The 23,829-nt window shown below is 37.0% G+C and overlaps 1 protein-coding gene across 3 annotated transcripts in view; it reads left to right on the top strand.

Moving 5' to 3' along the window:
- ERCC8 (ERCC excision repair 8, CSA ubiquitin ligase complex subunit) overlaps positions 1-23,417 on the top strand; it is a 28,189-nt gene extending 4,772 nt beyond the window's left edge. For all 3 annotated transcript variants that reach the window (XM_066181184.1, XM_066181185.1, XM_066181186.1), the window contains exons 4-12: positions 5,363-5,486; positions 7,045-7,126; positions 7,766-7,834; positions 10,381-10,447; positions 11,700-11,803; positions 12,844-12,968; positions 14,641-14,838; positions 21,267-21,353; positions 23,066-23,417. In XM_066181184.1, coding sequence (XP_066037281.1) covers positions 5,363-5,486; positions 7,045-7,126; positions 7,766-7,834; positions 10,381-10,447; positions 11,700-11,803; positions 12,844-12,968; positions 14,641-14,838; positions 21,267-21,353; positions 23,066-23,134 — 925 coding nt within the window. In that variant the 3' untranslated portion in view covers positions 23,135-23,417. The remainder of the gene's footprint in view (positions 1-5,362; positions 5,487-7,044; positions 7,127-7,765; positions 7,835-10,380; positions 10,448-11,699; positions 11,804-12,843; positions 12,969-14,640; positions 14,839-21,266; positions 21,354-23,065) is intronic.
- The last annotated feature ends 412 nt before the right edge of the window (positions 23,418-23,829 follow it).

Below are 23,829 nucleotides of genomic sequence, written 5' to 3'. Positions count from 1 at the left end.
GGAATAGTGTACATCCTGAGACATGAAACTAGGCTGAATGGCATGAAGCCACTACTAAGCTTAGCCAGATCAAAGATGATTCCTGCAGAGCAACTTGAGAGTTTGCTGGCTGGCTCATTCCTCAGCCCTGTGGATTATGGGACAATTTATTGTTCTTGTGCAGAGTGGATTACAGTCCAGTGTTGTGCACTTATAGTTACTATAGCCGAATAATTATTTCCATGGGTTTAGATTTTTCTGCACAGTGCTTAGAAATGCCTCTCCAGGAGTAAGCTCACTGTGAGTCAAGCTTGATTTCCTTGTTCTGCAGGTACTAATGATTTTTAGCTTGCCATGGTTTAACTCCAGCCAGCAACCAAGTTCTGCTCAGGTGCTTGCTACCAGTGGGATCAGGGAGAGAAGTAGAAGGGTAAAAGCTAGAAAACTCCTGGGCTGAGGTAGTTTAATAGGGGAAAAGCAAAAGCTGCAAACCAAAGCAGACCAAGGAATTAATTCACTGCTTCAGGCATCTCCAGGAAAGCAGGGCCACATCACACTTAATGTTTACTTAGGAAGACAAATGCCATCATTCCAAATGTGTCTCCTCCCCTTTCCTTCTTGCCCCCATCTTTATACTCTGAGCTTGGTATTGTATGGTCTGGAGTATCTCTTTGGTCAGCTGGGGTCACCTGTCCTGGCTGTGTCTTTTCCCAGCCTCCCAGGCACTCCCAGTCCCCTCACCAGCATGTCAGTATGAAAAGCAGAAAAGGCCTTGGCTCTCTGTAAGCCCTGCTGGGCAGTAACAAAAGCACGTCTGTGTTACCAGTGCTGTTTAGCACAAATCCAAAATGTATCCCATGCCAGGCACTGTGAGGAAAATTGATTTTACTCCAGCCAAAACCAGCACACCTCCCTAAAGGATAGATGCATGAAATTTGTTTACTTTTAGCACTGCCGGAGTAACAGGCCATTCTTGGATATGCCTCAGAGGTGGAGGAGCAATGCAGAAGTTATTAAACTAAGCTCAAAAGTTGCTCCATATCTCTTGCTTGGTATTGTCAGTGCAGGCTTCAGGCTAACTCTCCTGTGTTTTTTTGCTTTGTAGCAACCCAGGTTAGCAGAAAGGTATATTAGCTCAAATGAAATCAGGTCTATAGATGTCATGTGAAAAGGGAAGATTTCCTTAACCCCTAGTGTTAGTTTGTCAGTTCCCTGGGAAAGCTGAGACCTTTGTGTCCAACTAACCCCTCAGCACCTCTTACAGGGACCCTTCACTGAATAGTCCTGCTGGATCAGAGGGTGACTGACTTGTTCAGGAGCACACGCCAACAGCATAAGAGAGACCCCCTCAGTGGAATTTCCCCCTTTATTCAAGTATATTACCTACTGCCAGTGAGTGCCAGTGTCCATGAAGGACTCACTCCAACTATGGAATAACATTCTTTGGTAATCTGTCTTGGTTTGGGAAGACAGGTATCTGCCAGGTAATAAAAAAAACAACTGCAGTTTCCTTTGGAATGGAGAGTGTAAACCCCCCCCCCCCCCTTTTTTTTTTCTTTTTTCAATTATAAATTACAATCTGAGGCTCTTAGGCAAAGATTTGGGAAATAGGAATAGCAGTTCTTTACTAGTAGGTATTACAAAGCAAACAAACACAAAAAAAAAAAAAAAAAAAAAAAACCCCACCAAACAACTACAGCATTAATAACAAACGAAAACAGTACCAAGAACCTTGAGGGCTTTGTTTCACAAAACCCAGGGCAGTTTGGTTTCGGTGTCCCTGCAGGATCCTCAGAGCACCAAGCTGAAACAGTGGAAGAGTCCCGGGGTGGTAGCTGGGATGGCAGGGTGTCCCGGCAGGCAGGGGCAGGATGTCCCGGCAGCGCAGGGGGTGCAGGGTCACACTGTAGCAAGAGGAGCAGCACCGAAGAAGCCGAAGGCGAGGCAGGGCCTGGACCAGCTCCCGTGGGTGGCAGAGAAAACTCAGGATTCAGGCGGAACTGGTGATAGTAGATTTCCCAGGACTGGATCCCTTTGGCCACAGTGAAACTCTTCCAGCCAGCAGCAGCTGTTCTCTCTCTCCCCGAACGCAGGAAAAAGAAGAGCCCCCATCTGCCTTAAGCTCTGTCTTTTACCTTCGTTATCTCCCTCTTCCAACTTTGTCCACCTCTTTGTTTCGGTTAAGTACTCTCAAGTATCCAACACTTAGTCTCCTTGGTAACCTATGGGGGAAAAATTCTTTAGAGAAAGAAGGAACAAACCTAACCCCCAACAGGTAATAAGAAAAAAATGTGACAGGTTAAGGTTCAAGGCCTGCTGGTGATTGTTTCTGACTGCAAAAACCTGTTCAGACCAATATACAGACAAGGTTTAATCCCTAATAAAGCACACATAGAGTAAGGTTCTTAGTAACAGGCATTGCTCTGAGGAAGAAGACAGATCACCTTGTTGCCTGATCCCTGAAGTTACGGTGGAGTCTTCACCATTCTTGACTTACTTTTATATTATTCTGTTATGTTTAGTTGGAGTTTGAGGTACTGTACCTTTGTTACTAAATGGTGTAAAATTCTCTCCCTTTCTCTTAAAAATGCAGTCAATAAAAATGCAGACCACATGCTTGATGAGGGGTGATCTTACCCTGGAGGTGGGTAACTTGAGGTTATCTCAGTTGATTAGAGCATGGTGCTCATAATGTCAGGGTTGTGGGTTTGATTCCCATATGGGCCATTCACTTAAGTGCTGGACTTGATGATCCTTGTGTCTGCTCTCCAGCTGAGAATATTCTGTGATTCTGAACTTTGAGATGGAGATCTGTGTTAGTATTACAATTAGATGATAGTGAACCAAGTTCATCCAAGGAGGGCGATTTCACCACAGTTGCTGGTTCAACAGCAAAATATCTTCTTCCATCTCTCTTGTTGGACAGATGCTGTGTGATCTATCAGATAGAAAGTACCCCTCCCTGCATGGAATTTAACAGTGCCTGGCTGTGGTGTCTCGGCTCCACCCCCATTTCATCTGCCTTAGCAGGTGCTTGAAGTTGCAGGCTGTTTGTAGGGGGAATCATTGTGGAATGGCTTTCAGTCATGCTCGCCACATTCCATCCAGAAGAAGCAACTGCACTTCACCGTATAATTTCTTTATCATTATAACTTCTGTTAGGATGTGAATATAACTTCTTAGTTTCCTTTAATTTTACCCCCATAAAATCCATTTATGGATTTCCACATAAATCCACCCATGACAAGTCACTCAAACTTCACAATATCCATATAGAATTTGAGAATGTCTCACACTTTTATATGGTGCAGATGATCCAATACATTTCTAGTATGTGCTAATCTGGTATTAGTGAGGGTAGCCAATAGGCTAATTGTTCCATAAATATCCAAACCTTAAGAGACAATATAATTATTAGAAAAAAAAAGCAGAAGAGTTACCATCAACAAAATGACAACAGGGTGAAACACTCTGTTGAGAATTCTGGTCGGTATTAGTGACCATCCAAAAAGAGTGTCCCACCACTTTCTTCACCTACTCCATCATGTGATTTATTTCTTCCACATCATGATGGACAGTAAATGAAGTCTGTGGTCCATTTTTGGGGGGGGTTTGTTTTGAACAAGCAGCTCAGGTCTTCATGCTGTAAGGATTCCTTTGCCAGCATGAGGGTCATACCCATGGGAGTTGGCTGCAATCTTGAATCAGAGTATAATTAGATTTTAATAGTTTAATAGGATACAATAGGAGCTGAATAACTAAAATTACATTTCATAGTGTTGACAAATTTATAGCACAGATGTGAGAGTGATTACTTGTGTCTACAGTAATGTTATCCACAAATACAAAATTACAAGAGGGCCTCATAAAAGCACATCATTTACCAATATACACAGTTTCCAAGTTTTCATTAGGATGACTCTCAAAATGAGAAATATTTTACTTGGCGTCACAACAAATACCTTGGGTTTTGATGGTGTTACATTCAGAAATGTATCCTTGTTGCTCTCATGCAATGCACATGTTGGCTTCAGCAGTCTCCCATTTATTTCCATCTTTTCAGGCCCATACTCTATGCTCCAGAGGATGAGTGTGGTCTTGTTGTGGTTTAATGCTAATGCAATGACTGGGTATATATCATATAGTGAAGCACTGTGTACTGTTAACACAAAAGCTGTGCTGCTGATGGGATCATAGGTAAAATTGACTAAGTACCAGCAGAACTAGAATTTCTTTGAAATTCAGTTGTATTATCCCATATTACCTCTCAAATTTCAATGAGTAATGGTTTCTTCACCTTCCCTGTTGATTGTAGCTGTTATCAGTGCATCCATAGTTGAGCTTGGATAGAAGTAAGAACTAAAGAAACATTGGTTTGGACTATGCTGAGTGCACCTGTGATCAATTGATGGTCTTTTTAATTAACTCCCTCCCACTGAGGTAATATATCTATTTGAAACCATTGATTAGTTCTCAAAGCCAAAAGAGGAGATCATAGAAATTGTTTCAGTTAAATTAAGTCACTATTTATTGTGACTAGTTTTGTTCCTTAGTAAATCAGAGTCTATGCCATTATCTTAATCCACAACTTTTCACACTTTGACCATTTGAATGCTCTCCCTCATCCTGTTGCAGAGGGTAGAGTGAGCAAACAGCTGGTTTTGGGCCCCTGAAGCTGGATCCATGTGAATCCAGCTGAGATATGAGTCGTCTACCAGGTATTTGAATGACATATATTACTCAGAGCCTGGTCAGTTGAGTCTGTATCCTGGAGCTGTCAAGATTGGCTCTGCTGTTGGTTCTTTCTGCCACAGATAATTATTAATTATATTACAGTGTCTAAGTATCCACAGTTCAGTTTAAAGTTTCTTGTTGTTCTTCCTCTTTTCATTTTTGAATGCAAATATAAATGACTCTGGGTTACTTAGCCTACTGTGGTGACTTTGTCAGACAGGGATTGCCAATTACTATGTAGCTGTAATTATTCACTAATGCTAATGAATTTTTTTTAATTTTGTGTGTATTTTTCAGTGGATCCATTTTTAAGAAGCATAAATGGTTTCTAGTGTTAGGCCATCACATTTAACATGAGATCTGTAAACATTGCAACTTAAACATTTCAAAAGCCTTTTTTTATGCTTTATGAGTGTCTTTAGATATGCTGCAGCTACCATTTTTTGATCTGTAGTTTCCTAAAATGAAGGCTCTTCAAAGTAATGAGTGTTAGTTGAATGAAAATTAAGCCAACAAAAATATAGTTCTTCTTGAAAACCTCAGGACAAATTAAGAAAAATGTTTGTTTTCAACTTGTCATCAAATACCAAGACAACTACAAGATGATTATCAAAACTCTAACCAGTTGGAATATTTTTGTTGATTTTAGGAGTCATCCTGATGTACACAAATTCAGTGTGGAGACAGTCCAGTGGTATCCTCATGACACTGGCATGTTTACATCGAGCTCATTTGATAAAACCTTGAAAATATGGGATACAAATACTTTACAAGTAAGAAAGTTTCTACAGATTGCAACCTTCTTTGTGTTCATGTTATTTATTGCATATCTGAAGTTCTTGCAGAGGTGAACAGGACTATGCATCCTGATGGTGAAAACCAGCCCCCTGTTAGAACTGTGGGTGCAGCAGCAGGGTGATCTAGTCCTGGCATTCGTGTACACCTTGATGTGTACCTGCCCATTTCTGAAGACTTGAATATCTAAACTGTAGGGGAGCTTGGATCCCTTGGGACAGTTCCTTTCTGCTTTTGCTGTGAATAGGAATACAGCTAGTTGAATTTTTGCTGGGCAAACTCGTCCAGGAAGGTCTAGTCTGCAGTTCATTTTTGGGGATTGTTGAGTCTAGTGGAAGTGTACAGCAGGGTGATTTATTTTTAATAACCAGCATGTAATAACCAGTGCTTTTGAGGGCTGGTGCTCTTGACATGCAGGATTCAGGTCCAAAATTCTGCTGTTGTAAGCACTATAGACACCGTTTCTAAAAATCAGGAGAGAATGAGAGAAACCATGAAAAATACTCTAACCAATGTAGCTGACATTAATAAGGTAAACAGATTATTTAGGAATTTGTACTGTTTTGACTCACTAATCCTTGCATCTTGTGTTGAACTGTGAATTCATGACTGTGGTTTTTCCTGTTCCCTATGAACATTTACATTGAATTATAGTATCATTGATATGTAAATATTCATAGGGAACAGGAATTTACATTTGTATTATTTGACTGCTGTTTCACAGATAGCAAGAGAATTTTTTTGAAAATAGGTCTGTCATCCTATGGACGTAATAGGGAAAATTTTTTTAGCATAGATATATATATATGAAGTTATGTTTGCAGTTGCTAAATCTTCTCATAAACATTTAAGTTTCCAGATAGTTCTGTGAGCATCTCTTGAAAGACACAGTGTACTCATAAAGGTTATTGAATGACCTATTCTGCCACTAAATGGTGTTTTTGAAAGTACAGACAATTCAGTTTTAAGAGATTTTTCATATACTTCATTTTAGAATGAGACAACAAAAGCAGTTTCCCTGGAATTAATAGTTCCTATCGAAGTAAATATTAAAGTAAATATGTTCCATTAGTTTTAAACATTCATAAGGCAGATAATAGTTTCATATGGAAGTGTTCTATTTTTTCTAGGAATTGAAAATAGTGTGTAGTATTTGTGAATGAAAATGGGGCTTTAAACTTTGTCTTACATGCCTTCTTCCAGTTGATTCTATTTCCATATGATAACCTTTTTGTTTACTTACTAACTTTATTAATTTTTGGTAACTAATAATTTCCATTCATGCTTCTCATTTGTCAGTTCTCTTGGTCTGTCTTTTGGGTCATCTCTGAGCTCTGGTGTTGTCCTGCTGTTGGAAACAGGCTTACTTTGTGATGTTTGTGTGATCTGGCTTCTAACCAGGAGAGCTATCATTACTATGTAAATAGTATTATTTGTATTATTCTTACTTGTAGCTGTTACTTGAAAAATAATGGTGAGCATTTGCATTCTGCTAATATACTTGCATTGTAATTAATTTAATGTTTTTATTATCAGCCTGCGGATATATTTCACTTTGAGGGAACAGTCTATAGCCATCACATGTCTCCAGTTGCTACGAAGCATTGTTTAATAGCAGGTATGTATCTATTTTTAAGAAACAGATATACATAGATACAGATATATGGATAGATAAGGCTTATGATAATAAGCATGTAATATTTCAGTTGGAGTTTTTCCCCTACTCTCTCTTATTTTTACATAAATCAAGTCTTCATAAGATGTAAGTTTACTGGTACAATAAAATACTATCCATTAGTTGGATGATGTCAATGAGAGTATCATTTGTTCTTCTGAAATAATGCATCAATCAGTTCTCCTGACTGATAAAATTCTTTGCTATAATTAGATTCTTTTATTACATAAGTTATCATTTAAAGGTTATTAGATCCAAATATAGTAAATTTTGTAAATAGATCTGTGTATTGCTTACATGTACACAATTTAACTATGCTTAGCAAAAAAATAATTGGAGTAGGTATTTTTAGGTTTCCCAAGTATGGTCCTGTTTACCCCCAGTTTCTAAATTTTGTTTCTTATATGGTAAATTAGTTTCAACTGAAAATGTAAATCTATTAATAGAAGCATTGCTCTGACTGAATGACCAGTTATGCAGCAAGCGTTTTTCTTCTATTTTTTTGTCATTGCTAAGATTTTTTGTTGTTGTTCTCTCAAATGCCGGAGGGTTTTTTAGCTGTCTTTGTTTCTCTTGTTACAGTTGGTACCAAAAGCCCCAAAGTACAGCTCTGTGACTTGAAGTCTGGATCCAGTTCTCACATTCTGCAGGGTACTTTTTAGTCTGAAACATTAATGTTAAACAATAACTACTTTGAGTTAAAACAAGTCCTGTAAAGAAATACTGTATACAATGTATTCTTTGTCAGTAAGATGACTAATTTATTTATAGCTGGTTGTGAAAGTTACACAGTGGCAAAAGGTTCTTCTGGGTGTTTTTCTAAAGCTAATGAATTGCAGAGTACAAACATTAATCAGTGAGCAGTTACTACAGATGTTTGGGCATTTTCATGGTCTAATCAATACTGATTACTATTTATTACATGCTTAAATGTAGTAATTGGTTGGGGGGGGGAGGTTATGGAGTGGTCAAGAAGTGGTGTTTTACTTGGTGTTTTAAAAAAAAGACCAAGTAAAACAACAGAAACTCCCCACCACACCCCAGAAAAGAAACCTCCTACCTAAACAAAAAGAAAACTTCACTGCTTTTAATAAAATATCCCATGGCGGTGTTTGAATGGATTTGTTTAGAAGTTTCTGATTTCTGTAGAACAAGCTTTCTATAAAAGGATGTTACCAAATTCTTTGCATTTTCCTAATTCAGTTAAGTGTAAGGTTTTATTGTTCCATAATTTCCATAATCCATTAATTTTGGCACTGAATGGGAATTTGTCTTCGGTGGCCTTTTTCTAATGTGTACTTTTTGTGTTAGCATATATGCACTTGCTCAAGAGAAGGTAGTTATGAGGTAATTCTTCATGCGTTAAACTGTAGAGAAACATGAAGTCAGACACAGCAGTGTGCAAATTCATCTTTATTTCTTCGCTGGCCAGCTAAGTCTAAAAGGAGCCAATGTGATCTTTTTGTGATGCAGAGCTTAAGCTGTTAAACTTCTATGAACTGAATTGGCTAAAACAGGCATCTCATATTCAGTTTCTAGAACCAAGAGCTCCAGAGGGGGAAGTGACAAAAAGAGTTCTCTAAAGATCATGCTTAGTTTCATCAAGGCTTCTTAATTTTGACACAAGGGTTAGTGCTTTCCGGGCACAAGCTCTGTTGTGCCTTTGTACACAGCCTGCCTGTTACCTCAAGTGCAATATTGGAGGAATAAGTGGAAGGAGAATATGTTATTGATTTAGCATAATCTAGTAAAATTCTTTGCAGAACTGAAGCAATCAGTAGTGTCTTGACTATATGTATGAATGTTTTCACATAGGCTAACTCTAGCAGACGAAATGGAGATGTGTGCATGGCTGTAGTTTAATTAATGAATCCAAATAAATTTATCTGTTCTGAGCCTTCTAAGTGTATCCTGTAGTACCTGTATCTTGGAGGTTTTTCCTGTTATCTTGGTCATTAGAGTGCTTTGATTAATTCAGGTAATGGGAAAGCACCTACTAGAAGATGCACCAGGAGCAAGGTGGTTCACACCACCTCTAAACTGCGTTAGCAAAAATGATTTGGTTTATTTTTCAACAGTATATTTCTGTTATGACGTGAAGCATGATTGCAGTCTTTCTATTTAGGACATCTTATCCTTCCCATTGTCTGTATTTATTTAATATAACTTTCCAAGTTTTAAAATGTGTGTTTGTGTGCATGTGTGTGTGTTAAAATAAACAAACAAAACCCCAAAACCCCATATATATATATATATATATATATATATATATATATATATATATATATATATATATATATATATAAAAAAGGACTTTTGAGATCATTGAGTCCAGCTGTTAACCCAGCACTGCCAAATCCATCATTGAATTATGTCTCTAAGTGCCACATCTGTACATCTTTTGCATATCCCCATGAGTAATGACTCAACCACTGCCCTAGGCAACCTGTTCCAGCCAGAATTTTATTTGGAAAGTATGGGTATTATTACTAATACCCAAAACCTCCATTGGTACAACTTGAGGCCACTCCCTCTCCTTTCCTGTTGTATGTTGTCTGGGAGACTGACACCCACCTGGCTACAGCTTTTTTCAGGTGGTTTTAGAGAGCAGTAAGGTCCTCTCAAATCTCCTTTTCTCCAGACTAAACCCCCAGCTCCCTCAGCTGCTACTCTCAGGAGTTGTGCTCAACACCTTTCACTAGCTTTATTGATACTTTTCCCTTAAGTTAGGGGAAAAATACTGCAAAATCAGCACTAAATTCTTAGAGGATAGAATGAGTAAAGTTTTAATTATAAGTATATAAGGTAGATATAGTTTATATTGAACATTATTAAAGGATTTGAAGAAAAATAAGTGGAAAGTTCCTTCCATGTATGAGAATACCAGTGCTACACAAAAAGCTGTGACTGGGCTGTAATGTGTTTTTCATAGGTAAAACCATCTTTATTATCAAAATCTATGGACATGTAGTTCTGTGTGTATCACTTTCTGCTCACTGCAATCCCTCTCAAGGAAGAAGAAGATAGAGAAATAACTTCTGTTCCAAAATAATACATTTTCATGAAATTTAAGTTGATGTTACAATTCCAATTATTATTCTGGCTTAGTGAATCCTATGCAACTAAATATTTGCATTTGCTTTTACTTTATTTGCATAAAATGGTGTGTATTGTAAGCTTTTTCATGTAATTCTTAGGTCACAGACAGGAAGTATTGGCAGTGTCTTGGTCCCCACGTCATGAATATATTTTGGCAACAGGAAGGTAGGGATGTTGCTGAATTGTTAAATGCACTGGAATATTGGTCAGTAAAAATTTTACATATTCTTTATGCAGACTTATTTCAATTCAAATGAACTTCTGGAGTTAATTTGCTTCATTGACTTTTACCTATTCACAATTTTATAGCTTTTCCCTAGAAAAATGAAACCTGAAGAGCTGTACAAGTCATGCTTATTTTATAGCAAGTTTGTGCAGAGTGTTGAAACACTAACTATAACTACTGGTATAGGGAAATGGTAGAATATTAAGAAGATACTCACTTCTTACTGTTTATTAGTGTGTGCATTGCTAATCCGTATTGTAATAAAGTAAAACATGTCTAGCTCAAATTACTGTTCTAATAATCATACTTATGTTGAAGAGAATAACTTGAGTAGCTTAGCTGATACAACTTTCCAAGCTAATTTAGTGAATATTGATTGTATGTTGATATTCCTGGGCCTTTTTTGTTTTCTGTCCAGACATTTTTAATTTTAAAAAATCTTCTCGGCTTTTCTATAACTTTTGTGTATGTTCTGTTTTGATTATAGTGTGACATTTCTCGCTTTTTAGATGCCATGTCTTTTTTCTTTTGCAGGGAAAAATAGCTATTTCATAAGTTTAGGAATGGCTGTTATATAAAGTTTAGTGAAGTTACCAGATTTGCACACCTTTGGTTTCTGAAGTCAGGCTTCTGAAAGGCTCATCAAAGTTGGAAAATGTTTTAATAGTGTGTTGTTTAGAGGTTTGTTTGTTTGTTTGTTTCTGGGTTTTTTGTTGTTGCTTGTCTTGTTGTCGCAGATGAAAAATTGTTTGCTTGTAGTCAATTTCTGTACCAGTCATACGAAACATCTGTGATAACAAAAGCCCAAATTTCAGGCCACTATTACAAACAATGCTAGAGTCTGTAACTACAGTTTAATCAACAGAAGAATTAGCAAGTTTATTCCTAGGCTGTGTATGTATGCAGGGGTGTTATGTTGTTTTCAAAGAGACAAGTTCACTCGTATGTCCTAAAGATTCACTCGTACGTCCTGATAGTGTACTAGCTGAAGTTATTAGTACATGTAAATGAAAGTCTGAAGTTTGTGTTAAAATATTTTTAATGGAATTCTATTGACTTGAATGTGCCCACATGATGAGTGGTTCAGAATAGTTTCTGGACCAAGGTGAGTGCCAGGTGGGTTGACCAAAGGCAGTTCCTGAACCATGGTGCACACAATTTCTCTAATTGATGTAAATCTGTCTTTCTTAGTGCTGATGGCAGAGTAAAATTGTGGGATGTGAGGAGAGCTTCTGGATGTCTGAGTACACTTGACCAGCACAACGGGGAAAAGTCCAAAGCATCTTCTGAGGCAGGTAATAAAAAAAATAACTGGTGGTAATTCATATGTAACTAGAATCATTCTTATATTTCATGAATGTTTTGAATACTATGATCAGCAAGGACAGTAGTGATAATCCAGTTGTTACTTAGTACATAACAGAGGCCATTCAGCTTTGTTCAGTTACTTCTGTTATAGAGTCGGTGTTTGTTGTTTGGGACCTTGTTTAGAGGGATTGCCTTAACAACAGCAGTGTATCTGTTCTAAATGGCTTTCCTCTAAAAAGGAAAATTCTGTTATCTTTTTTGTGAGTGGAAGAATTTGTTTATGCTGTAGATTAGCCATTATAAAAATATAATATTGATTGAAATTCAAGAAATTATTGAGAGGAAAATATTCTAAAGAAAGCTGGTACTTGGTTAAAGAAAGAGAAATATTGTTTAATGAAAAACAAAATTCGATGTAACTCCAAAGATACCTGGTGCCATTTTATGCATTTCTTTGAATAACATGTTGACTGGTTCAATCACAGCATCTTTTTTTTCAACTGTTTTTTTGTCTGACAGGTTCAAGATGATTTTTTTTTTGTTATTTAATATCAATCGTATAGGCTAGGGTATTTCATTTACTGAAATGTATATGAGCTAAACCAATTGCAAGTAATAATTTTTTTCTAATAAAATCTTTAAAAAGCAGTTTATGCTTCTACCTAAAAGGTATGTCTAAATTAGATACTGCAGTATAATACAGAGACACCTTATCCTGAGTGCTTCAGAGCTGACCAAAAGCTACAGCATGTTGTTGAGGGCATTGTCCAAATTCCTCTTGAACACTGACAGGAGGGGGGCATCAACAACTGGATGACAGATTGGGCAGAACTGGCCCTTGAACCTCACCCTGAGGAGCACTGCTGGTGTTGTCTGCTGGCCAGATGCTTTTGTAAACAAGTAATGAAATAATTTTAACTGAAGGTTACCATTTAAAAACCACTTCCAGTGCTCTCCATTGAAGTAAAAATGTATACAAAGTAGTAATTCTTCTCTAGAAACCTGAGACGGCTCTTTTTCCTGGCAGCCAACACTGCTCACAATGGGAGAGTTAATGGTTTGTGCTATACAAGTGATGGACTTCACCTGCTAACCGTTGGTACAGATGATCGAATGCGACTCTGGAACAGCTCCACTGGAGAAAACACCTTAGTAAGTTTTCAAGGAACTTCAGTTGTGTTTTTACTTTCACTTAATTTTAAGAGATTTATAATTTCTGCAGTTGTCAGTAGAACTTGGAATTCATTTTTGTAAAAGGATGTAGCTGCTCAATTTCATCACTAGAAGATTTGGTGTAAATCTTTTTTTTCCAGATTTCTTCTACTTATCATAAAGAAAAAGAGTATGAAGAAGCCTGGATCTACCTAAAGATTGAATATGGTACCTCGAAGTTCGTGAATTAGAGAGTATAGCTGTAAACATCTCATACAGTAATAAAAACTTTAATAAACGGTGACTGTTGGTAAAAAGTTTTGGGTTTTTTCAAACTATTAGCTGCCAGTGTACTATCCATTGAGCAGTTTGCCATACCTGAGAGTTTCACTGGCTGCCTGGCTTTCTTGCAGCTCTCTTTCTGTTTTTGTGGAATATCTCCTGTGGAGTTGCATGGCAGTGCTAAAAGTCATCCATCTTTCCAGATTTGTGTTGTAATCACACAGCAGCAGGAATGAGGGGTGGGAAGTGTGTTAAACCTCTACTGCTGTTCCAGTCCTTTCAGTGGCTTGTGGATTTTTTTTGTGCTTAAGGTTCTTGTTTTAATTTTTCTGTTCAGTAAAGAAAATTGTTTTATTTGTTTATTTTGAAAGAAGAATATGACTAGGTAAATCAGTGTCCATAGAATTTTAGTCAGCTGTAATTATGGTCTGTCATTGCTATCAGGAAAGAAAGAAATTTTGCTATACCTCAGAAATCTTTTAATTCTGCTGCTTAGTTTCAGAACAGAGCAAAAAGAATTCCTTACAGATATTTGAAAAAAAGGGCTACTCTCCATGCTACCCATATTTGCCTGCTTGTTCTCAGCACCTCATACACAAACATCTTTCTGTCTTCAAATCACCACCACTGAAGTAAATAATACAGTTTGTTCACTCTCCAGCTGGATCACTGATTTTTTGGTTTTTCTGTAGTTTGAGACATTAATACAGGTGTTAATAAGGTGCTTTTATACTGTTTTAATTTTCGAGTCGTCCGTTTACACCTCATCAGCAAGGTCTTCGAAATTTTTCCTATCAAAGCTACTCTGGGAGAAAACAGTCCAGTATTCTTTTGTTCAATTTGTAAATGATTTCCCTGTCTCATACCTTTTATTACTAATATTGATGCTGTTACTGTTCAGTTTTTTGTTGCTATTTCCAGTAAATTGTTCTTATCTCAACCCATGATCTCTGCCTTTTGTGCTTTGAATCTGAGGCAGGCAAGCAAGTGGTTATTATAGCAGGACTACTGAATTGGAAAATATCATTCCTAAACCACAACATGTGGTAGGTAATTCCTGAAAGATGTCTAATTTTCGTGAGGGTTTAGGTGCTTGATGCAGATCTGGCATGCAACAGGCTGTGCAAATCCTATTTCTTAGTGTGGAATTGCTAAATTTTAAGCATTTCTTTCTTTCCCTTTCTTAAAAATTATATTATGAAGAGTAAACTTTATTGAACATAAAAATAATTCTCTGGATAGACATCTGTAGTTTGAAATATCAAGAGATATTAACATAACCCAAAATTAATTTTATTGAGTATTAAACATAAAGTAAAATTGATCTTTTCATATAATTTCCTGTGGGTTTAGTAGCTGACTGTAATCTATGTGGTCTTTCATTTTGCAGGTGAACTATGGGAAAGTCTGTAATGAAAGTAGGAAAGGACTCAAATTTGCCATCTCTTGTGGCTGTAATCCAGAGTTTGCCTTTGTTCCATATGGAAGTACCATTGCTGTTTATACAGTTTTCACAGGAGAACTGATAACTATGCTTAGAGGGCATTATAGTACTGTCAACTGCTGTGTATTTCAACCTCATTTTCAGGTAAGTAAAATATAAGCAAATATTCCAGACAAGCAGGAATACTTATGCAGATTGACATACCATTTGCACTATAAAAGCATTCACTTTTCAGGTGTATGCTTTAATCAAAGATCATAAGAGGGTGTACTGTGGTTTACGTGTCATCCAGGAAAAGTTTAGTCAAGTTTTTAGAATGACGTTTTCTGAATTAGGTTCCTTACACTGCTTGTTTTGTCTCATATATGTAACTTTTCTATATACCTTTAGTAATTTTTTGGCTTGTGTAGTCATTAATAAAGAATATGCGTGAAGGGTTTTGTTTTCTGTAACACTGAAGAGGAGTTTTCTTTCTCAGAGATATCTGAGACTAATTACAGTAAGAAGGAATGTGAATTGCGTTAGTACTTCTGTGGGTACTGAGAAGGCTCTCAACTACTTTGCTAAGGTGGTCTTGCTCAAATTCTTGTAGTTACGCTTTGGATAAAGTGTTGGCAACATCACAAGATTCTTAAATTAATCAGAGAACATTTTAACCGAGAGATACCATAGCATTACAGGGACTCATGGTACTGACAGATTTTTTTTTTTCTTCCTCTCCGCCTTTTTCTCTTTTCCTATCCCCCTCTGGTGTTTTTTTCTCTTGTAATAAAAAAGTTAAGGATAACAAAGGTTAATTTGTTGTGAGATACTTTAGAACAGATTGTTCATGTGGCATGTTTTGTGCCAAGAGCAGAATGGATGATAGTGTGGATTTTCAGGCTGTTACATAGTTGCCCTCATTTGTTAAGGATCATACTTCATGTTTCAGCTCCTTCCATGCCTGTTGTTTCTGAGTATCAGGCAGAAATATTTGAGGCAGAAGGGGCATGTAGATACCTTTTCATGACCTCTCATACAATGCATCATAGAAGTGACTCTTGTGGCTTCTGCTTTGAGTTCTGTAGCTTTGACTGGATCACTGAGACAGTATCACTGAGACAGACTGCCCTGAAAATTATGGACACATGGTAGACCCCAAGACCCCTTGCCAGACCTGGAAGGCAGTTCCGATATGAATAGTCAATGAAATACATCAACTGCAATATTCACATTGTGGTTAAAGCATATCTTTTCCAGTATATTCTTGAAAAGCTTTTTGTCTTTTCAAGAATAGTTCCCCAACAAAAATTCTAGTGTGTTTATATAAAGTTGTCTTTGGTGTTCTTTTTGATAGACTGAAGAGGTGAGGCTATTTAGTTCTGTCTGTAAAACATGTTTTACATGTCTCTATCTTGGCATTTAAGATCCATGGTGAAGGATCACTTATATGTGCATATGCACACAAGAACTACATCAGTCACTGTATTTAGAAGTTTGAGATGTCAGCATGTCCATTTGCTTATCTGATGTGACTCCTGATTCTTTTTCAGAAGCACCGTTTTCCAGAGTTCAGTTCTATTCTGTAGCAGTGTGACTGGATTTTCTTTTTTTTTAAATGCTTTGCTTTCAGTTGTATTGAATAGTCTGAGAAGCAACATTGCTGTATGTCATGGTTTGACACTGGCCAAACACCAGGCACCCACAAGAGTCATTCACTTACCCTCTCCTGCTACAGCTGGGCAGAGGAGAGGGAAAAAAGAATTAACAAAGGGCTCATGTGTTGAGATAAGGATTGGGAGAAAAACATTCTAAGGCAAAACAGGTTCAAATTTAAAGGTATAAAGTAAATTTATTATTAACAGAGTCAGAGGAGGATAATGAGGAATAAAATAAGCCTTTAAAACAACTTTTTTCCCCCTCAGCCCCTTCTTCCCTCCCACCAACAGCACAGGGAGACCATGTGTGGGGGTTTGGTCAGTTCATCAGCCAAGATATCTTCTGTCCACTCAGGGAGAGGAGTCTTTTCTCTCCCATGCCATGGGATCCCTCCCACAGGCAAACAGTCTTCTCAAAAACTGGTCTGGTGTGAGTCACTCATCCACAGGGTGCAGTCCTCTAAGTATAGGCTCTCTACTTTGGAAGGAAAGGCCCTGCCTCTGTCTCTGGAAGCAGGGGCCCTTTCTTTCTATCTGGTCTCCCACTAGATCACAGCCCCTCTGGCATCCAGCCGCTCTGACGTGAGCACTTTTCCCATGGGCTGCAAGTGGATCTCTGCATCCCCCATGGACTTTGTGCATTACAGGGGAACAGCCTGTTTCACCATGGTCCTCACCACAGCCTGCAGAGGAGTCTTGGCTCTGGCACCTGGAGCAGCTTCTCCCCTTCTTTTTCCACTGACCTTGGTTCTGCCATGTTGCTTTCCCTCACACGTCCTCACTTCTTCCTCTTCTCTGAGTCGAAGAAAAGCTGTTGCTCGTGGGTACCATTGCCAGCAGGTTCCACTAATTCAAAGATTCCTGCAGCATCCTGCAGTGCGGAGGGATTGATCTCGTCTAGGTTCTATGCTGGGGAGTCATGGGCCATGTTTTTGCCATCACCACGTGCCCCCACAGCCATGGCGCAGGCACGGCGGCTGCTGTGGCGCTGGTGCGGTTTAGCGCTGCTCCTCACGCGGGCACCGGGAAGGATAAGCCACTGCTGACCCTATCCTCTCTGCCCACAGCACGGCTGGCTGGGGGTGGCCAGGCAGGCAGAGAGGAGCCACAGGCTGCACCGAGATAGTGGTGTCCATGGCGCCTCCCCACCCAGGAAAAAAACTGCCTGTGTGCTGTTTTAATTTTATTCTTAAGTATGCCATCACAGAGGTGTTACCAACCTTTTCAATTGGGCCAGCAGCATGTCCATGTTCAGAGCCATTAGAGATTGGCTCTGTCGGACATTTGTGAGAAGCTTCTAGCAGCTTCTCACAAAAGCTACCCATGTCCCTCCCCTGGTACCAAAAAAACAGGCAATGCCAAATCAACACACTGTAATCAGGATGTCAACACCAAAGGAAGTGGTACTGTTATTTTCACTGTGTTCACACATGTACTTGCAAGTATCTTATCCTATCTTGAGACAATTAAATGTATTCATCAGTCTTTATGTAATTCCTATAGAATTTATGATTTTGCCAGTGAAATTCCTGAGAATGTAATGCTGGTTGTAATAATTATAGTCGCCTCTTCTATTTTACTCTCTCAAGCATTATTAAATCAACATGCTGCAGTTATTCACAGCTGTGCATTTGTATTTTGTTACTAGTTGTAAGTAAAATCAATTTTGCTTAACAAAACCTGCTCTATTGCAAACCCTGTTGAGTGATATTTATATACCTATATTTTAACTGTACAGTAACTGAATCATTTAATAATCTTTTCCATTGTCATATTTAGGATTAAAAAAATGTCAGTTCATCCTTGTCAATATTATTCTGCTTTTTATTTTGTTCTTTCTTTCTGAATTGTATATTAGCTTACTTTCAGCTAATCAGCTTTGGAATTTTTAAATACATACCAAAATGTAATTAACTTAAGCAAGCCGGAAGTTTTCCTTGATGGTTCTTCTAAGTCTCTCTGATGTAAGCTATGTATGCGCTGATGAAACGTGTAGTGGATAACTTTGTAACTTTTTTGTTACTTGTTAGCACTTACTGGACTTTAGTATACTGTGTTCATGGGAAAAAAAGTCTACAACTTTTCTGTAGCTTTGGCCATTTCCATCTAGTATTTTCTATCGTTGTTAATAGTGTTCTTCATGTTAACAGTTTTCTAAACTTTTTCTGCTGTCTTTAACCCTGGTTTGTGTCCTACCCATCCTCAAATCTGGTCCTTAGATTTTTATCACTATTTTTTACTGTGTTCAGAACTTCTTATTGATACTGGTTGGTGGCAGTCTTTAATGTTCTTTCTGTTCATTAACTGTATTTTAATTGCTGTCTTTGTGTCATGTCATGACTAGAATAGGCTCTAAGAAAGAACTTAAACTTTGAGCCAATTATGTATTTGAGATGAGAAGTGTCTTCTGTTTGCATGAAACTGTATAATCAAATATGATCACTGATAACCAAGCAGCTAGCTATGTGAAATTCAATTATTACTAGTCTTTATCTGTTCTTATCCAAATTAATTAACATGTTTGTGTAGAATATATGTTTTATGTTTGAGGTACAGTATGGAGCTGTCTCCAGAGAATGGTGTGAGCTTTAGTTAATGTGTGTTAATGTATGCCTTTTCTAATCCTAGGAACAGAGCCATAAAATCCACTATATTATTGTTTGCCTATACTGTTCTTATGTAAATATCTCAGTAAGGTTAATAAGATGTTAGACTGCTTGAGTAATAAGAACTGCAGAATTTGGCCCTTTAATAAGAAGCATTAATTTAATAAGAGGTCAGTAATTTCAAGGGTGGTGTGGAAGAGAAAATCTTCATTGTGCAATAGATGATGTTTACAGATGAATCTAACACACTAGATACCAGCGTACCATATTATCTGCTTAGAATGATTTAAGTAAACAAACAAGACCTACGTTTCCCTTTCAGAAAAAGAAGTAGCGTAAATCATCATGCATAAATAATATGTCATAAAATAGTAGGTATGCAACAGGAAGCAATTTTGATTTAAATTATAGCTGCTCATGCTGTTCAAAAAATGCTAGTGACATCTGCAAAAGTATTTGGCAAATCCAGTTGTAGGCTATTACATCAAGTTAACTGAAAGTTAAATCAGGTTTTATATGCAGTCTTTCCATATATTTTACCATAAACATGCATAGAGCATGTTTTTAGTGAAATATATGGGTCTATCTTGTATTGTACTATGATTCTACATAGAGGTCACTAGGTCTTCTTTTGACTGACTTACGGTATGAGTCACCAGTTTAGATAGTAATAATTAATTGTAAGTATTGCTTAATGCAGTGGATATTAACAGAAGATCATGCCATACCAGGATCAGAACGTGACACAAGTGGTAAGAAGAATGAAATGGAAGTATGCTGATGTCACTGTGACATTGCTCATTAGGAGATATTTTGCCATGGAAAGGTCTTTTAAAGTTCTTAGTGATAGTCTATTTTCTATCAAAGACAGAAGGCCCAAGTAGAATACTGCTGACAGAATAAAGTAGATTTTGACCTATACTTTGCTGTAATATATCTTCTTTCAAGTGAGGTAAGTAGGATGATTATCTCTCTTAAAATTGTAAACTCTAATAGTGAATGTTTTTCATATATGAACAACTTCGTGCATAGGACCGGTTTTTAAAAAGTATGGCAGCTTGCTTGATAAGATTACCTACATAAATGTTTATAGGAATTGAGCATTAAGTTTGTGCACCAAATGTCAACATAATTCATGCAGTTCTAATTATATATAAATTATATAGGAAACTTCCTGCAAAGACAGACCTGTGATAATGTCTTGAGCTTACACTGAATCAGTGTACTCGTAACATGCACATATGCAGACAGTGGCTAGTTTAAGTATAAAAGCCAGCATACTTAAAGCAAGGCTTTCATACTGTCAGCCTGAATACCACATAAAAACCCTTTATATGTCTCACTCAGGCAGTTTAAATATTTGAAAATACTCAAGTGTGGTCAAACATCAGATATTATATAATTATATTCAATATTGAAGGCATGTTCTCATATGCCTTCAGTATCTTCATGCCTGTTCATTTAAGTAGCACTTCGGAATATGCAAGTGTTATAGGTGCAAAATTTACTGCAAAGATGGTGTTAGTATTTCTCACCAGCAAAATTTCCTTATCTTAAAGTGACAGAGAACTCTGTATTTCCTTTAGTACAGAACTAAGAAAATTAAGACACATTTGACTTACAGCTATTTGGTGTAAGGACTGTTCGTTGCGATGTGTTGCAGGGTGCCTTGTACAATGGGATCTCAGTCCTTAGTCATTACCAAAATAGAGTTTTTTATGTTAAAAGTAATAAATTGGTCTTTCTGATCTATGCCTTCCCAACAGGGTACAAGCCTTACACTGTACTCTGTTATTTTCCTTCCCTAGGCATACTGAAACTATGTTTACTCAATACTTCTTTGCTCCATACATATGCTTTTTTCTAACGTGTATTACTAGATTCTTGATTCTTCTGAGTTAATTCCTGGTTTTTAATTATAGTAAGATATTTGCCCTTTTTTGGTTTATGTGGTTATTTTGGTTATTGTTTTGGGTTTTTTTTTTACTTCCCTATGAACAATCTTTTAAAGTTCCTAGTTGTTAAAATAGGTGTATTTTCAGGAGACAAGAGAGAGGGAAGAAGAAAAATGAATTTGAGCAAGAAAGTTCATTTCAATATGGTTTTGGTGTTTTGGTGAGCAATCTGGGAAAAAATTATAAAAACATATTTATTTTGTTTTGGCATATTATTTAAAATACTACTTATCCAGATTATAATATAAATTAGAAATTTACTATTTTCCTTTATTTTTAAATAATATTCTGTACCTTTTTTCCTGCCCAGTATGGTACCTATGTCACTATTCAGTAAATTTGTGTGAAAATAACTTTTGCTTGTTTTTTTACAGGAACTTTATAGTGGTAGCAAAGACTGCAATATCCTTGCATGGATACCAGCTCCACGAGAGTCAGTCCCTGATGATGTTTCTGAAAAGGTAGTGAATTTTTGAGTTTGAACTGGGTTTTTTGGGGGGTTTTTTAATGGCTGTCACACTTGGGCAGGTTGTGTTGGAATTCAGTATGAAGTATGTTGCTCAAGTATTCACCATCAACATTTTTAATAATGCCTCATTATGAGGAGAATTACCTGTTATTTCTGTGCAATCTTTTGATTCTTGTAGGCTTTTGAGAAAACATTTTCTCTTATAATGAAACCTCTTGCAGGCTGCGCACTTCCTACTAAGTTAAGAGTAGTTCATGTCATTTGACTATGGGTTGTTCAAATTTTGCTTCTTTAATTTCCAGACTGCTTTCTGCAGTTTGCCCTGTTTTGGAATTGTAGAGGTGCTAGATTGTATTTTAAATTGTTTAAGAATATACTGTGTATTAAGCAGTAAGATTAGGGATACCACACTTTAGACGCAAATATTTTTGATGTGAAAATATAATATAGGAGTTTCTAAATAAGTATTTTTTTGCCCCAGGCAAGACATTCAGGGTGATTGCAGGGAAAACTATATGTAAGACTGTTTTCCAGTAGAGTACTTTCTTTTCCTCTTGGGCAAGAAATATTGCAGTGAACAACCTGAATGGGAAAAAGTCTATGTTTAAGGAACTGAAACCATTACAGAATTAAAGTCTGGTGAACTGTACTAATGTTGAAAAATGAGGGTGTATTAATGTTTTGGCCAATATTATATGAAAATTCCACTTTTAAAAATTCCGTCATTGTTCCATTTTAGATGAGGAAATGATAAGATGCGTCATTATTGTAACATTTACCTTTTGTAAGTTTTTGTATTTCAAAACTATTCTGCAGTTAAGCAGAGAAGAAAAATATAGTTCCAAAGGTTTGATACCCTAAACCCAAAATGTGTTGACCTGAAATTACGTCTTTGCTGTGAAAACATTGATGTGAATGAATTGTATTTTTCTTAGTCTGAAAAACAGAAACAAACTCACAGGAACAAGATTATTTACTTAGCTCTGATTGGAACTATTCCTTTTAATTTGACACACTGGCAGTATGTAATATATGCCGTTGTTTTGAAATCTGTTAAGCTAGAGCTGCTGTTTGCAAATGCTGTAGATGAGCCCTGTCTCTGTAAGAAGCTGTTCTGTTGTCCACAGGCCACTAATTCCTGCTCCCTCTCAGGTGCTAGAATAGGCATTTGAGTGCTTGTATGAACTAAATCTGAACCCAGAATAGAAGTAAACAAGAAAAAAAAATTACCCTAAGTGACTGTGATTCAGTGCGCTGCATAGCTACACAAACCCTTTAGTTACCCTATTGGTGAGGTGAGAAATTTTCCTTGGATGTGGATAGAGGCCAGGACTGCTTCCTGACACTATAGTGCTAAGTTATGATGGGCTGAGGCTATTATGACCTAAATTAAAACAGTGGCATACAATAAACACAGTTGTGACATTTGTTACATTTTGTACCAAAGATTTGTAATGCTTCCAGTCAGTCCTCCAGATATTTTATGCTGAAATTGGAATTAAATACAGTACTATTTCTTTTCATAATTTTTCATGTCTCTAATCAGCAAAATGTCTAAAAAGGTAATTAAGAATAATCCAGTACTCATGAGAGATAGAATAGTTTGTCTACATGTAGTCATTTAAAAAGTTCATTTAGCTTTGCCCTTATTTGATTATAGTATTTTTAATTAAGCAAAACACTGAGAATTTATATTTTCTCTAGTCTCTGCCTCAACAACATTTAAATCCAGCATATGAAGATGCATGGAGCAGCAGTGATGATGAAGGCTGAATTTAAATTATGGACGGATATAAAATTGACATGCAAACTTTATGTACAGAATTGGACATTGTTGGATTTATCACAACTGGATTTTAGGTACAGTTCTGTTAGAGCAACGTCTTTCAGAAATAAGTTTCCACTGTTCTCTGTGTTTCTTCGTCACTGTAAAGTTAAATCCAAAGAATTACTTTTTCATGCTGTCTGACTTTTGTACTTTCACATTGGTATACTTTATTCAGTGTTGACCAGCTGATAAAGAAAAAATAAAAGCCCTTGGGACCAGTCAAAATTACGTTGTTTCTGTTATTATTAGTTCATGAGAACTCATTCATTTTCAAGACACATGATACAGAGGATTTTCTATGAAGGAGGGCAAGCTGAGAAATACTTCCAACTTACTTTTATCAATGTCTTGGTGGAGCAGATTGTATCCATTTTCAAATGCTTCTTAGCTGTGGGAGTCAACAGATTTTTGTGCCTGTTCTTTTTGTATTTTCAGTTGTGCATGCTTTTCCATAAATGTAGTGTTCACTTCAGAATGAGGTATAGCTGGGATCCTCTGTTGAAGTATTTATATGGTGACCCTATCATCTAATATCTGAATCTGCCCCAGAAAGCTAAGAACAGAAAGTAGTTTAGAGTTTTTGATGCTCCTGTTAGCAGGTTTTTAAGATCAGTCTTCTACGTATGAATCACACGTCCTT

Source organism: Chamaea fasciata, unplaced genomic scaffold (genome assembly GCF_029207755.1).
Source record: "Chamaea fasciata isolate MVZ Bird 193981 ecotype frontalis unplaced genomic scaffold, bChaFas1.0.hap1 SCAF_4, whole genome shotgun sequence".
NCBI classification, from domain to species: Eukaryota; Metazoa; Chordata; class Aves; order Passeriformes; family Sylviidae; genus Chamaea; species Chamaea fasciata.
Note: the sequence above shows the minus strand (reverse complement) of the source record. Positions and strands in the feature narration are given on the sequence as shown.